General features: G+C 36.0%; 1 protein-coding gene across 1 annotated transcript in view; it reads left to right on the top strand.

Annotated features, from left to right (window-relative positions):
* Positions 1-16,781, top strand: part of SNTG1 (syntrophin gamma 1) — a gene marked incomplete at both ends in the record, with an annotated part of 164,040 nt that overhangs the window by 123,423 nt on the left and 23,836 nt on the right. The window contains 2 exons of the mRNA XM_081996425.1: positions 8,232-8,384; positions 13,863-13,955. Of these exons, the coding sequence (XP_081852551.1) occupies positions 8,232-8,384; positions 13,863-13,955 (246 nt within the window). The remainder of the gene's footprint in view (positions 1-8,231; positions 8,385-13,862; positions 13,956-16,781) is intronic.

The raw sequence follows: 16,781 nt of genomic DNA, 5'->3' as shown, positions 1-16,781 counted from the left end.
CCATAGGCACTTTTGCATTTTTTTCAGAACACTATTGGCAAGTACGTGAAAATATAATTTTTTACACATTTGCTAACGTATTGATATCCAACACAAATGCTTTCACTATGCTATCCTAATCTATTCTCAGCTTGCCATAATGTATTTACAAGCTATTTGAGTAAGTAAGGAATTCTGATGAAAAAACAGGAAAAAAAAAAAGACTATGCAGTCATATAAGTAATGCTTTTATTATAATGAATAATCAATTTGGTGGGTAATTTTCCAGCCTTTTATTTAATCAGATTTAATTCTTATCCTTCCAATCTTTGTGTCCTTCATGAGGAAGACCTTTAAAAGACCTTTTTCTACCTTTAAAACAAATGCAGCTAAAGTTGAAAAAAAAGTCCAAAAAACCCTCAAAAATTTCACCATGTGAGAATTATAAGGACTTTTCTTCCACAGAGTTTCTCTGTCCATTTCTGATTTTGAGTCAAGTGCTTTTTTCTCTTCTTGAGGAGGTACATAGCCTCTGGAAGGAGAAATAGTCTATCCTCTTCTCGTTTCCCATGGCTAGTCCCCTAAAAACTGGGATTAGCAACATTCCCTAACAGCTGGGAAAAGTAGGGCAGGTTCTTATCTCCCTATACACCATGGGGTTGGAGCATGTTCAGAACAAAGTCTTATCAAAACAGTAACAGCCAAATTTTGTCCAGAACATCTAAATTTTTCAGTAGATCTTAACTTTTATCTTTTTTCAAGGGCAGCAAAAATTTCCTCCCATCCCTGAAGCAGCCATTGCTGTTCCAAAGGACAGAGGCCAGAAGGAAGCCCAAAAAGCAGTTTCAGAGGGTGGTTCTGCTCCTCTTTTTCTTTGTTTTTAAAATGGACAAAACAATTTCATTCATTTTCCTAATATATTTCACAGAACTGATTAGCTGTTTTCACTATAACGTGAAAATAAAAAAAAAATATCCTGAGGCAGGCAACTAACATGGAAAAAAACCCCCACTTACAATTATTTAAATTTGAGAAAGTTGTAAACAAGGGCTCAGAATAAAAAGATAGGTTCACTTTTAAGCATTATTATCTATTACCATTACGTTTATTCTTTTGGGATCTGTTCTTAAACTTAATTTCCAGCAAATAATGCCTCAGAGTTTGGAGAAGTACAAAGCCTTAGTAACTCTCCAAAGAGATGATCAGCACATTATTTAATCTCTGTTTTTAATTACATAATCTCTGATTTCTCTGATTAGTTTTAGCAGAAAATAAACATGAATGCTTTTCTGGAATGTATTAGAATAATTTCTTTCCCTAAAAGTTTAGTCTGTTTTATGAAAATTTTCCTCATATGGCATTAAAATAAACACATTTCTGAGTGGAGGTCATTAAGAAATAGGCAAAATTATGGCACTAGCTCAGGAGAAACCTGTGTTCAGACTCTTGCTCTGATTCAGATGAGGGTCTCTGAGACTGCATCATCTTTTAACCAGGCAGAATAGGAAATTAATTTTCCTATTCAGGTAGAATAGGAAAGTAATTTGAGCTTACTGATGTACCTAATAGGTTACAGGGAATGGACATTTCTATTTCTCTCAAGCAATCAGACAGATCTTTCTAACGGAAATTTAATTGAAACTAAAATTTGTCCTGTAATTATAATTATCTTTCCCCTTGAGAAAATATATTTTTATAAAATTTGAACATTGAAAAATACTCGTTTTAGATTAGCTGGCACTCTGTGCTTATTTAAATGCATCCATATACACACTCACACAATTTCAACATTTTTCTTACATTTTTTAACATTAAAATTCAGAAGGGTCCAGATAAGATGAGATATGTACAAACACATGCATGCCTGCATGGGTCATTTTTTATTTATTACTTGATTAATGAGGATTTGTTGGAGACGCATTATCTTTTTTTCACGTTGGAGTGAATCTGTTCCCTGCCACCTGTAAATACTATTAGAACCACCTCCACAGCAACTAATGGTGATGCTCAAGAAAAGTGTTCCCAAAGTTTCAGATAAAGAAATAGGTCATTAGAATCCCTTAGAAAGAAGGATGTATGTTTATGTAGATGGAGCTGGTAAGTGAAATAATCAGGGCACTAATGCCAGCAAGTGTAATGGCATGATGTTACTAGTTTTTAGAGTCACCTTGGAGTTATTACACTCCTGAATTGATAGAAGAATGCTTTTTATCTTCAGAGAATTTAGGTGCTAGGTTTGAATCTTAATTATGATAGGATACATTGCTTTTTGCAGGACTGTCTAAACTAGTCAACGAAGAAAACAGGTTTTGTTTGTTTTCTCATTTGTGAATTATTAAGAATTATTATAATTAATATCACAAATATGAATATCAATGTCATTTTAACAGCTGAAAGAACCTTATCTCGAAAGCCAAGGTCTATTTTGTCTGTTCAGGTACACAACTCTGATTAGAATGGATTTAAACTTCTTACATGAACTGTTGTTCATGTCAAAAACTGCTTGCCAGAGTCACTAATATTTACAGTTCCATCACCAAATTACTCTGTATATTACATATAACTTTATAGGTAAACCAGACTTCAGACAGTTCTTGAGCACCTCCTGGGTAAAAATCATGCCATGAGCACAAAACTGGTAGCTTTGTTTTCTATTGCACAGACGTCTGTAGAATAGAACAACTCAACTCTCACTGACTATAGTGAAAGTTTAGGGTCTCTTGCATCTTAGATGATTTAAATGATAGCCAAAATATGAGTATTTAATGCATTCATCATACAAAAAGAAAAGACACAAGTAACCAAAAAGGAACAGTGCTGCTTCTGGAGAGGGCAGTCTTTCAGAAAAGAAACGATTACCTCTGCAGAAGAGAAGGTGATGTCACTGCTTAGTAATAAAGAAGCATTCTGCCTTAATTTGAAAGGACCTGCCTAATGAGCCGTGCTTGGTTCCCTTAGACAAATTTATTACTCTCACTTAACATGGACATCATTATTAATTAGGCAACCAGGAGTCATACCATCCTGTCAGCAGAGATGCTGGATTACCCTGAAGCTGGGTATAAGCCAAGGACTTGCCTCACAGCCCATCCTTCAGCAGGACTACTTTCCTTCCAGTAGGGAATTAGCACACTGCTACAGGTTTTGTGACTGTTCCTCTTCAGAGAATCTGTATTAATTCACATTGAGAACATCAGAGGAAAATGGTGCAGCTAGTCATTAACAGTATGAAAGAGTTCTTAAAAAATAAAGCTGTAAATGGCTCATGTCCGTCATTGACTAGTAAGTGATTATAAAAATACAGGGTCATAGCAGATTCTTAAATAGGTGGAATGACATTTTATATTTTAGCTGAAATAACCATTTAGTAAAAGTTAATTAATGAAGAGTCCTGCTTAATCCAGATCTGTTTTTGAGACTCTTGACAAGTTTATCTTAAATTTGAAGAGACTTTTGGACAATTCTCAGTTGGATTCCTAAGAAAATGTTTTACTTTAAATTCCTATCTTTACAAGGACATTTGGATAGCTGTCTTTTAGCTTTGCCTACATATTGTTTCCTGCAGTTATCCATTGTACAAATGCAAACATGGTTAGATCTGTACATTTGGAATACAGATTTCACTTTTAAAATGCCTGAGAACAAATGAAAAACTAAAGAAAAATCTTGCAGTAAAAAGGAACAGAAGCAGTACTAAAGGAAGTCTTGCACCAGATTATTTTTTACAAGTAGAATGAAATATCATCAAGAAGGAAAGGAATACCTCATATGTATGCCAGCAATTTTTTTAAAACTAAAGTGCAAAATATATATATATTTGACGTGAACTTTTCTTATCATGGACATAACCATAAACATGGATATCAAAAACATATGTACGTGTATTAGAAATAGTTAAAAATAAAATTATTTTTCTGTGGGAAATTATTATTTGTTTGGAAATGTTGAATTTTGTTTTCATTCCAAATAAGAAATTCACAAAATATAAATTCCAATAATAATAAAATACATTATGTGTGTTGTTTGTCACAATATAATGTAGCATTTGAAATATTCTAAAATTTTTATATGCAAACCACTGATGGGAAATGCTACCTAGTATTGATTAGATCTTTTCTAAATCAAAAAATGTTCTCATTTTCATATATAAAGAGCAAAACCACGGATTAGTATTGTAGATCTCATTTAACTCTTCTTTCTCTTTTCATGTTTGATGTAATGCTTAGTAAAATCTAGTACAATTATTGCTACTGATGTTGATAATAAAATATACAAGCTTTTATTTAATCAGTTCAAAGACTTTTCTGAGATTTTTGTATTTTTTGAACACATTTTAACAGAGGTTAATCTCAGTGAAACTTTTAATATTTTCATTTTTCAGTCTACACAAGAACTCATCCATTTTTCATAGCCAGCACATTCTTCTCAATAGGAAAAAAAGCCTGTTAAGAATGGGAGAGATTAACAATGTAATTTAAGAACACCAAACCTTAACTGTTCCCAGCTAAATAGAGTTATGCATTCTGGAACCAAACACCGCACTAAACTTCTTCCCATTTAAAAATGGGGGCTATTACTTCAATTGCTTTAATGACAGTAATTCCTGTGATCCCACATAGTGCCATAGTCTTGTTTCAAATAAGGTTTAAGAGTTTGCAATAATAGTTTAAGAGTTAAATAGCTAATTTTAATTAAATAGTTTAAGAGTTAGTAATAATAAATTGTTTCTACTGACTGTTGTTAAGAATAGGTGAAGATGAGTTCAAAATATTCTTACTTTCTTCTGAGGTCGTGACTATGAAGAACTAAAACCTTCCCCAGGAAAGAGATGTAACTTACAAGTTTTTTCAGACTCCATGCTGAATACGTGCATTCAATCAGGTGCAGCTCCGGAGCATAATGAGTTTAAGACCCCACTTAAGACCTGTTAGATAAGAATTGCTGTTATACTACACAAAGCAGTGTTTTTTCCCTGGAGGAGTGACAGTCAGCCAGTGCTTTTACTCATCCAGTTCCTACTGATGGGGTTTGTTTAGTCAGGTGCTAGGTGATATGTTTTATGCTGCTACACATATCCACAAGATTAAACATTTTTCACAGTGCTGCTGCTCTGTGCGCTTTGAGGCTGAGTGTGCGGTAGATCATAGATGTCACTAAGAATTTTTGAATGCTGGTCAAAACATACTGTGACCAGAATTGACTTTTTAGTTTTAGTCTAAGTGGAAATAAAAAAAAAAAAAAAAAAAAGAGACAAAAAAAAAGACAAAAGTATTTGTTGTAAAACACAGGCTATTCTTTAGCTACATCTACCTAGTTCAAATACTGAACACTTGGAAAACAAAATCTGTGAGAATATTATCTTTTTTGGAAGTGCTGTTTTTAAGTTCTAACAGCCTGTGTTCATTCTGATTTTTCCATCCATGGCTTAATGATATTGAGCTACCAAGCTTAGGACTTGATGGAAGTAAGGAAGAAGGTTGTTCCATGGTGACTAGTCATTTTAAAATCTGAGCAATTCTGTTTTGTCATGATGATTGGAAAGAGAGGGTATGTTGCCTCCATAGCTGATTCTTCTAGAAACTGTAAAGCAGTACTGGTTTCCTTGAGCAGGTCTGTCACATGTCTACTGCATTAAAAGAAAGATTATAATAGTGCTTACTCTACCATTGCTTACTCATCTGCCTGAGAGTGGTAGTTTAATACAAAGTCCAATTTTATATATTCCCATTCTCAAGTCAGCTTTAGGTTCCCGGTTCTCTGCCCCAGAGACAGCTGGCCTGAGCAATGTAAGGTGCTCTTCCAGCTTATATGATCTCGTTATGGTCCCCTTGGTCTATTCAAGTTGTGTATAACCAGAATGTATTATTTTCCTGTGAGTCTCCTTTACTGATCTCAACTGTTCCTCTGCTATGGGGTAGCATTGTAGAAATTGCACCCAAGCTGCATATACCCAAATTTCCAGATGTATTTGCAAGGACTATCCTGGGAACTACAGGCCTGTCAGTCTGACCTCTGTACCGGGGAAGATTATGGAGCGGTTGGTCTTGAGAGTGCTCACAGGGCATCTGCAGGACAACTAAGCGATCAGGCCCAGCCAGCATGGGTTCATGAAAGGCAGGTCCTGCTTGACCAACCTGATCTCCTTCTATGACCAGGTGACCCGCCTAGTGGATGAGGGAAAGGCTGTGGATGTTGTCTACCTGGACTTTAGTAAAGTCTTTGACAGCGTCTCCCACAGCATTCTCCTGGAGAAACTGGCGGCTCGTGGCTTAGACAGGTTTACTCTTCGCTGGGTGAGGAACTGGCTGGATGGCCAAGCCCAGAGAGTTGTGGTGAATGGCGTTAAATCCAGCTGGCGGCCGGTCACAAGCGGTGTTCCCCAGGGCTCGGTTCTGGGGCCGGTCTTGTTCAATACCTTTATTGATGGTCTGGATGAGGGGATCGAGTGCTCCCTCAGTAAGTTTACAGATGACACCAAGTTGGGTGGGAGTGTTGATCTGCTGGAGGGTAGGAGGGCTCTGCAGAGGGATCTGGACAGGCTGGATCGATGGGCAGAGGCCAACTGTATGAGGTTTAATAAAGCCAAGTGCCGGGTCCTGCACTTCGGCCACAGCAACCCCATGCAATGCTACAGGCTTGGGGAGGAGTGGCTGGAGAGCTGCCCGGTGGAAATGCATCTGGGGGTGCTGGTTGACAGCTGGCTGAACATGAGCCAGCAGTGTGCCCAGGTGGCCAAGAAGGCCAACAGTGTCCTGGCCTGTATCAGGAATAGTGTGGCCAGCAGGAGTAGGGAAGTGATTGTGCCCCTGTACTCGGTACTTGTGAGGCTGCACCTTGAATCCTGTGTTCAGTTTTGTGCCCCTCACTACAAGAAGGATGCTGAGGTGCTGGAGTGTGTCCAGAGAAGGGCAACGAAGCTGGTGAGGGGTCTGGAGCACAAGTCTTATGAGGAGCGGCTGAGGGAACTGGGGTTGTTCAGTCTGGAGAAGAGGAGGCTGAGGGGAGACCTTATCGCTCTCTACAACGACCTGAAAGGGGGTTGTGGTGACGAGGATGTTGGCCTCTTCTCCCAAGTAACTAGCGATAGGACAAGAGGAAATGGCCTCAAGTTGCGCTAGGGGAGGTTTAGATTGGATATTAGGAAAAATTTCTTCACTGAGAGGGTGGTCAGGCATTGGAACAAGCTGCCCAGGGAGGTGGTGGAGTCACCATCTCTGGAAGTGTTCAAAAAACGTGTGGATGTGGCACTTCAGGACATGGTTTAGGGAACATGGTGGCACTGGATTAATGGTTGGACTTGATGATCTTGAAGGCCCTTTCCAACCTTAGTGATTCTGTGATTCTGTGATTCTGTGACAGCTAGTGAGCTTGTGGCTTGTGACAACTGCTTTGACATAGTAGGGACAAAATTAATTAAAACTGTTTCTGCAAGTGTATGTTTTCACAAGGGTGAATTGTATGCCGGAATTTTAGCATAGAGCATCCTGTATTAAAAAAAAAAAAAAATCATTGAAAAATATTTTAGTGATGGATTTCCTGATTAACTTGGTTATTCTTTGATTTATTGACAATTTCAAATACTAGCAATCATTGAATATTATATATTTATAACCTGATATCCATAGTGTGGTGTTGTGTTAAAAGTAAAGCCAAAAGTAACTTCCTCCTCTGGGTCCAAACCCAGCACCCTAACCACTGGCAGACACTATAATCTCTAGTGGCAGTATGCAGCTACAGACAAATTTTATGTTAGATTTTGTAAGCTGCCAGAAATATGAGCTTGTTTTTTCTAGCCTCTATAGGGAAAATAGGACAGATGGACTTTTCATACTGCTTGAATGTTGCTTCCTGTGGCCAGCCTTATAGAGTAGGGTGGATGAAGTCAAATAGGTCAGGGAAGCTCATATTTGTGTTCCTGAAAAACAAATGGACACCTTTTATAGAATTGATCTAATTTAAAAGTGTATAGCTAATAACATTTTTGAGAAGAGATTTGTTAAAATATTGGAAGTTGTGCCAGATATGCTATGTTGTTCTGTACCATTCTGAATACATTTGTCCTGTTTAAAATTCATTGAAATGTCAACGTTTAGACCAAACCCCTAATATTCAGTTCCTCAGCTCTCAGTAGTTACTACAGTATTATATCATTAAAAATTACATTTAAAAATGCTAGGTTTGAGGCATAGATGTTTGCAATTAAAAATATTAATTGATGTATGCCAGATTACATAACTTCAGGTTTTCATCAGGACAGTGATCTACTGGACCGGCGGAAACATTGCTTCAGTGTCCAATCTGAATCTGGAGAGGATCTTTACTTCTCTGTGGAACTAGAATCTGACCTAACACTATGGGAAAAAGCCTTCCAAACAGCAACTTTTTTAGAAGTTGAACGGATACAGGTGAGAAGAACTGCCTTCATGATTACCTTTTAGTACATTAACAAATTAGGTCTATATGAAATGATGATGCAATTTAAGAAATTTTCTGACCTCCTGCAGCTCTCAAGTTATTATTTTTTTATGTATGTAGTTGCATAAAAACCCTTTTGGTGTTTCCAAACAGTTTAGTTGATGTTGCCATGAGTTATTCTGTATACACGCATACAAAAGTTGCCTGTGCAAGTGTTGGCTAACACTCACTTTCCTTGCACTCATTTTCTGAGTCCTCCTGGGAATGTAAGCACTGACTGTTTTTTATTTACACAACTTGTTAGTTAGTTATATATTAGCCCTCTTCTGACATATAAACCAACACATGCAGATGGACTGAACTAGTATGTACTAATGATGATCCTTTTGCAAAAAATACACTGCTGTCAGTTTTAATGCATATTACTTTTGTTGAAAGAGGAGTCAAAGAAGGTTCAACTTTTATCTTTAAGTTCATGCACTCTGCTGCCTTTTACAGGAGCTATTCTTACCTTTTGAACTCTGAATGTTGTGCTGAAAAATGTAAGTGTAGTTTTTCTGTAGACATTTGCAACAGTCTATATCATCTGCAACTAAATATTTGAGATGCTTTGTCTTTCTCATATAACTGACTGAAACATTGTTTGTAGAAGCACTACTGTGTCATCAGTAAAATAGTATATGTCAATTTTCTTGAATAACTTTTAGCCTAGAAGTCACTTCATATTTGTTCTTCTCTAATATTGATTCATGCTGTGAATTCCAAGTTCAGATTTTTCTCTTGGGTTTTAGAACTACATTTATTCAAAATTTCTCCCATGTTTCCCCAGGAGAATTTCCCTAATAATCTTAACTTCAGATTAATCTTAACTTTCCACCCTTCTTTTCGTTCTACTGATGTTCAGAGTAGCAATTACGAACTCAAAATAATGATTTCCTGAGATTGATTGATTATAGCAAATTGGTGAAGGTGGACAAACAGGCTTGTCATGATAGATTATTATTGTGGAACTCACACCTATGATTTAATCTTTTTTTCTATCTCTTCTATATCTTTCTATATCTTTTCTATATCTATTTCTATATCGATATCTATTCTACATCACCTCTCTTTCTATAGCTAGGAACAAAATAGAATATTAATTTTAATATAACTGGTCTTGGCCTTCTTGTTTTTCTTTCATTACCCTGTTACTAGTTTCATCCACGTAATTGCAGGTTCAGATAAAATCTGGTTTTACTAAGTACTGGTATAATTTGTCTCTGACAAGGTCTCTCACTGCTCTGTGAGAAAAAATGGTGACAGGTTCACAATCAAGGTATCAACTGTACATTTTTACTAAAATTTTGTTTTATGCAATCATATTCATATGAATATTTGTATTTCATGTGAATGATAATACAGCTGTGTGCAGGTTTGTTTTTCTATGAAATCATATAATTTTGAAAATATAACTGCAGTTTAAAACTGACATTTAAAATTATTCAGATGTGTTGTGTACTATTCCATAATCTTAAAAAAAAATAACAGAGTTACTCAATGAGTATAAATTGGCATTAACCTCCACGAGAAGTTAATCAGGGCCCAATTCTGATGTAATTCTAAAGAATACACCACAAATTAAAATGTTTTAAAAAGACCTCCCTATGAATATGCAATAATAAGCCTAATTCATAGCTTCTGCCAGAGGCATATCTAAAACAAAAATTAGACAAATTTTTTTTAGGAAAGAAATATATTAGAGGAGAGATAGGCAAGCTGATTATAGTTTAGCAATAATATATGGTACAGTATTGCACTGATGCCATTGTGGTGTCTTACAGTCATTCTTTAGTTAGTTTTCTTTAGAGTAGAAAGAGATGCTAACCCATTTTCATACTTACCTATTAAAAAAAAAAATTTGGTTGAAATGAGGATCCTTTTTCCTTACTATCTCACAACGATATATGAAGAATCTGAGACTACTGTATCTTGTATAATGGTGTGCAATTATATATTGCCAGGTTCTGTCTGTGTTCCTGCTGCTTTACGCTAAAATTGTCACTACTTCCATCATGATTTTTTTTATTGCTGTCCCTATTGTTTGTATTGTAGTTGTTTGTTCTTTGATATAAGGATTATTGCATAAGCTGCTTTGTGTTACAGTACTTTAACATTTGTCTCCATGAAGTTGAATCTGAGTTTGAAAGCCTGAATTAAATCTTGGATTTACAGTATAGTTTCCCATAGGTCCAGAGAGAGCTTACACTAGGTTTACAACATATCATTCTTTCCGTAATTTAAACTGTGTGTGTTGAGGGAGTAGAATCTAAGAAACAGCTTTGGGTTGTCTCCTTCAGCCCCTGTCTGACCTTCTGAATTATTCATAAACCCAATTTAAGATTCTGTATTCTGTGAGAGAACAAGAAATGAGTGCTGGAATATCTTCTGCTTCTTTCAGAAGGGGGATGCTTCAGTTCTAATAAGATTTTCATGAGCTCTATGTGACAAATCAGTAACCAAAGCCAAACATCCACAGTATATATCAGTAAATGTTACTTTTAATGATTTAAAGTGGTTTTTGAATGTATAAGAATCTTTAAGTTATCAAGTCTCCTGGGAATTATTTCTGCATTTTTGTTTTCTCCATATGTCTGAATTCAAAGACAAATTAAAGAAAATAAAGATGAGAAAAATCTGAACAGAGTTAATGCGTGTCTGAAAGTTCACATTCCTACTCTGACCTGTGACCAGAATCATGTGCAAGTGCATACAACACATGCATAAAGCAAGGGACACTCTTCCCCAAAGAAACTAAAATCTCGCTGTCCAGAGACCCTTTTGTTATTCTCACATTTTTGCTTCTCTGAATTGTTTTGAACTTCTTCGTAGAATACATGGTCCAAGGGCATAGACTGGTCTTACATATAAGTAAAGAATCAGTAAAGAATCAGCTACTGCTGGTGGTCCGCACCTTACAATGCAGTTTCTTTCTACCAATAACCACATTGAGCTGAACCAGGAGGTATTTCTCCACAAACTGTGCACTGCCTTTTGTAGAAAGAACCTTTAGTCTGGGAAGCAGGTTGCTTTTTCAGTGCAGCATTGAACCAAGACTGCTATATCCTATTTCTCATAAATCTTAACTTCTCAGTGAGGCTATTTAGCTGAGGCACAGTGCTGTGCTTAAGCAGAGGTAGCTGTGCCAGCTCAGCATGGTGCTGCAACGTGCATTATAGGTTGACCTCTGGTGTTGAGGTGTGAGGTCAGATGAGTTAGACAGCAATACATATTTTAAATCTGATACACTGTCTCCTTGCCAAATTTTAATTCTCAGTAAAGGCTTGACATCTGTTCTAGATATCTTGGAGGTCTACAAATAAAAACGTAGTTTACATCTTGTAGGAAGTTAGAAAGATAATTCAAACAAAACTGTACATTTTTTGCTTTGCATACAAAACCTGAACATATTTGCATATGTGAATTCATTAAGTAATAAGTCAGTCTGAAATATATTACTTTATACACTTTTCTTCTACTAATGAGATGTTGCCAAAGGCCATGTCCTCTCCTTTTCTAACAACACTGATTCACGATCAAAGTTTACATATTCATAGCAGTTTTATGGTGCAGCTGCTCAAATAAAAGCTACTTTTATTTGTTAATATAAACACAAATACCATATGACTACAACACCACATAGCTGAATCATTGATTTTGTAATTAAAAATTTTGGAGATTTATGCATTAATGGTTATAATGACCAGGTGCACCTCTATACTCTATGAATTCAGATTTTATACGAGTGAAGTACATAAAGTCCTTTCAGTGTTGGAAGCTACAAGAATAGACCAGTCGCAGCTTTCCACCTCAACAGCAGCAGTAGGAAACCTTTCATTTACTGACAGATAGTTAAAACTTTTGAACACCTTTGGTGGATCACACATTAACATGATTTACTGTTACTCAGCAATAACACAAAATCATCTCGTAAGGCAGATGTCATGGATTGTTTTTGCTTATGAGTAATAGATGGCCATGTTTTGTCTATAGACTAGCTTAAAAGCTGCACTTGTGCCCCACTGATAACTAACAGATAGTGTCCTTCAGCTTCAGTGGTGGATATCACTATGTTTGAAACCTGGATTCTAGAGCTCCAAGGTGTGTGCACAAAAATTAACTAACAACTGTTTGTATGTAGTTGAGACCTGATTTGATCAATGAAATCAATTCACTCAAATATTTCAGTTCCAGAAAAGAAATCTATATTGAAGTGAAAGAAATTAAAATGTAAAATAACCAAAGAATCTGTATAGCTATGAACGTTTCCATTTTCCTTCATTACAATGTCTATTTCAACTCTTAGAAGCTGTTAAGGAGCCTTTCAGCTTCGTGTGTTCTGGGGAAGACTATTGAGAATCCAAAGATCCCACCCAAAGAATATATAAGTAAAGGCATTTGATTTATCCTTGGCAATCAAAATGCCAAAAATAATAATATATACTTTTGTAACACTGATAATTTAGTAATTTATATTTTTCCCATGTTTACAATTTATATTTTGGTTCTTTGACACATTACAGATCATGGAAGTTTGTGTGCTCATTTTGTATATTTAGTGGCTACAGCAATGTTTGAAGAATATAACTATCTTTCATTTAATCCAGAGTGTAAAATTTCTATAAAATAAGAATGGTTTCTTTAAAGAACCTACATCAGATTTGGAAATGGTTTAAGTTTTTTACATACTTTGTGTTGAAAAGTACAAGTTTGTAATTTTGTACCTAAAGTCAACCTTCAAGCACAGCAATAGTTTTGATCTTGAAAATGACACTAATAGATGTCTCACAGCATGTATTGAAGTGTGATGTTCTGGAAATAAATAGATGCATGGATTTAAAAATCATAGAATGAGGGTTTCAAAGTTTCTCATAGAAACCGTTGAGATCTATTGGTCCACTAGCTGAAGCAAAAAAGGTATTTCATATGATTATATCAATTGTTACATGGTATGAAATACTACCCTTTTCACTGAGATTTAGGACAACACAAAACCACATTAAACAGCATACCAAAAAGATATTTTACAAATTCATTTATTTTTTCTTAAAAAGCTAAAAGGAATATATTAATGTTAGGGGAAGCTACTGTGTACCAAAACAAATAAGCGACTTTGAAAATAATGAAACTTACCTTTTAGCAGTTGTCACCGGTAAACCACTGAGACAATTCCAATTCTGATTCATTTTTTCCCTAATGGAAGCAAAGCTTCTTTTTACAACACTTAGAAAACTTCATCACTGATATAAATCCATTGATTTTAAATACACTGGCAAAAAATTTGACTTATTTACAAACAAATTACTTATTTCTGAAAATAATTTTGAGATATATAAACATTAGAATAAAGACACAGAAATACTGGTTTTAGAAAGAATTTGAAGAAATATGTTCTGTGGTAACTACCTTCTTTGATTTTTCTTTTACAGTGCAAGACGTATGCATGTGTTTTGGAGAGTCATCTTATGGGACTTACCATAGACTTTAGCATGGGCTTTGTCTGTTTTGATGCTGCCACAAAGGTAAAGTTCTAAGACTTGTTTCCACCACATTATTATTATTCCTTGTTATTTCTTATATTTTGAGATAAGTAGTACATCCTTAACATGTCCTTCTTTTTGTTATTGCAACAGATTAAATCTTGTGAAATCTCTTGTGCTTTAGTTTAAACTTGGGTGGTGATTCCTAAATGATTATAAGTATGTGCTGGTTATTAAGAAGTCACTGCCAATATCAATCTGAAAAAGGCATCAAGTCTTCATTCTTTAATTTCACATGAAAGCCCAGATTGATTTAGTTTGAAGTTTCTTTTGCTGGTGCATCCTTGGTTTTGAGAGGAAATAACCTCTTTGGTTTCAAGCTGATCTGTGAGCTTTGAAAAGAACCTGCCTTTCTCTTCTCCTGTTTCATGGGTGGGAGTGTGTGTTTCTTACAACAGTTCTCAGCTTATGTTCTAGATATTTTTGTTCAGGTGTCTGTAAAAAGAGAAATCAGCCGTGCTCTGTATGTCTCATGCTTTTCCTGTCAGCCTTAAAAAAATCTTAGTACAACTGATGAACTAGTTTGCTTATATCAAGTGAATAATATAGCGTCAGATTATGTTAATGCAAGTCCAAATCTCAGTAAAATCGAGAGCCTATATATGTTTTCACTAATTGCTAACAAGTAGTAAAATGTAAGCAGGTTTTATTGTTACTAATAGAAACTGATGTTATGGGAGAATGTGAAATATTTTCTCTGAGTTCCACTTCTCTTCAATAACTGTTTTCCTTTGAGATGCTGCAGAATTGACACCAGCAATTGCCGAAAATGCCCTTTTCTCTCTAGAATACGCTCCTATCCTCTATCTTAATTCAACCCTTCCCACCACATGACTCCACTAATCAAAACTCTTTTATTCTTCCCACTCTATTCTACTGTTTGTTTGCAGGTGTGGTGAATTTGAAATTCAAATACTTGTACTTGTGTATACATATTTCTTTTTGTTAAGCAAATAGTCTTGTATGATTCATCAGTGAAACACATAACTGTCAACTTAGGAGTTATTACACAAAAAATCAGTGCAACAGAATTAAAATACAGTGGCAGTGTAGATTTCCCCCAACCCACCAATAATATTATAGAAATGCTTTTGTATAAAGGTAATTTGCATCTCCTTCAAAACTCTTGCACATCTCTGATTCTCAAAAGACTTCAGACTCCTTCAAAGCCATTATCTGCAGTACAAGCATACACCAAATTTCAGATAACAAGGCACAACTGCATTCATACATGTTACCATGGCTGAAGGGTATGGTACCCTTTTGGCGTGTACTTAGAACATGTACAGCTTATTGTTCCGTATATTTCCAGATATCAAAAAAAGCTCTCGTAGATATATAATTTCACTGTCTTGCTTTCTCAAATAAGTCATTGTGCTCTTCCAGGTGTACAAAACTTCTGGAGACATTGTCTTGGTGAACATTATTACTTATAAAACAGATTCTAGTTTTGCCCTCACAAATATCTTTTCTTCCCTCTTCCATAGAAAAGAGCAGAAAACTCTTTCAAGTATTAAAATTGACTGCTGAACCACTAAAGCAATTGTTAACATTGACAGCAGATTTGCATTCAGTTCTTTTTTCCTCTTCCTGTTGCCCAATGTTCCCTACCAAGTCACATAAGTAGTACTAAAAATACATTATAAATTCCAACACTAAAGTACGTGCAGCAAAAAATGAGCATCTAACTTCCATATCAAGCCAGAAGCGTCCTGACTGGGTAGGTTGGGAACCTACTCAAACTAAAACCACACTGCATAACCAAGTAACAGAAGATCCACAATGCAAGACCACTGGAGTGAAGTTTTGATGACTTGATGACAACCAAAAGAAAGCCAAGAAGGAATTTTCCATATTCCAGGTCTCTCAAGCTGAGAAGGCCCATAAAACATTGTAAGAGTATAAGGAAATTTTACTTTTTTCTCTCCCCTTCATCTGTAAAGCCATGAAACCATGGAATGAACCTGTTCCTTCTGGGGTGGCATCTAGCCTCAGCATCCAAAAAGTTCTGAAATTTTGAGCCAAGCATTAACTGCAGCTAAGTGTCTGGAGATCTTGAGGGTCTAAATACTGATGAAAGAGGGTGCATTTACAGAGTCTGAAAGGTTTCCTCGAAGTGTGAAAGGGTAGCAGATGTATGAAGGGTTTTCCTTCAAGAAGGGAAATGCTTCATAGGCATTATGTGGACAGAACTGACAAGTGTAGAATTCCTCCTGAACTGGAGGAAAGAAATTTTTATTGCAGTGAATAGACTGTAGTTATAACTAGAGAAATTGTAGTACATTTTGCATCATCTGCAACCGACATACTGTGCTGCTCCTCTTTCTCTCCTGTCAGTCTTGCAGTGGGTAACAGCACACAAAACATTTATGGGACCCAGACCAGCCTTAGAAATCTCTCTCAGTTGGTACCACTCGTTCATCACACTTACATACAGGATTCAAGGAAGAGAAGGGGGCTCCTGCTGATCTGTCAAATCTAACCCCCTACTGTGGCACTCTGGTCCTCAAAGTTCCTGACACTACCCAGGAGCTGCATGCCGTGGCAGAAGTGATTCCCAGCTGAAAAAAATACTCTTTCCCATTTTTCAGTGCTACACTTATCTCTTAGTTTCCCTTCCACTTTTTCCATTTGCACTGCCCATGTTTTCTCTGTATTTCTTGCACTTTCTATGTTTTCATTATAGACAGGTAAAATCAATTTTGCCTTTCTGCTTGCTGATTTTCATTTTAAAAGTGGGTTTTATTTTCCTGAATGGAGGGAGGGACCATGCTGGTAAACCTCAGGAGTCAATACATGGAGAATCCT

This window comes from Phaethon aethereus (assembly GCF_964289735.1).
Source record: "Phaethon aethereus genome assembly, chromosome: 2".
NCBI lineage: Eukaryota > Metazoa > Chordata > Aves > Phaethontiformes > Phaethontidae > Phaethon > Phaethon aethereus.
Note: the sequence above shows the minus strand (reverse complement) of the source record. Positions and strands in the feature narration are given on the sequence as shown.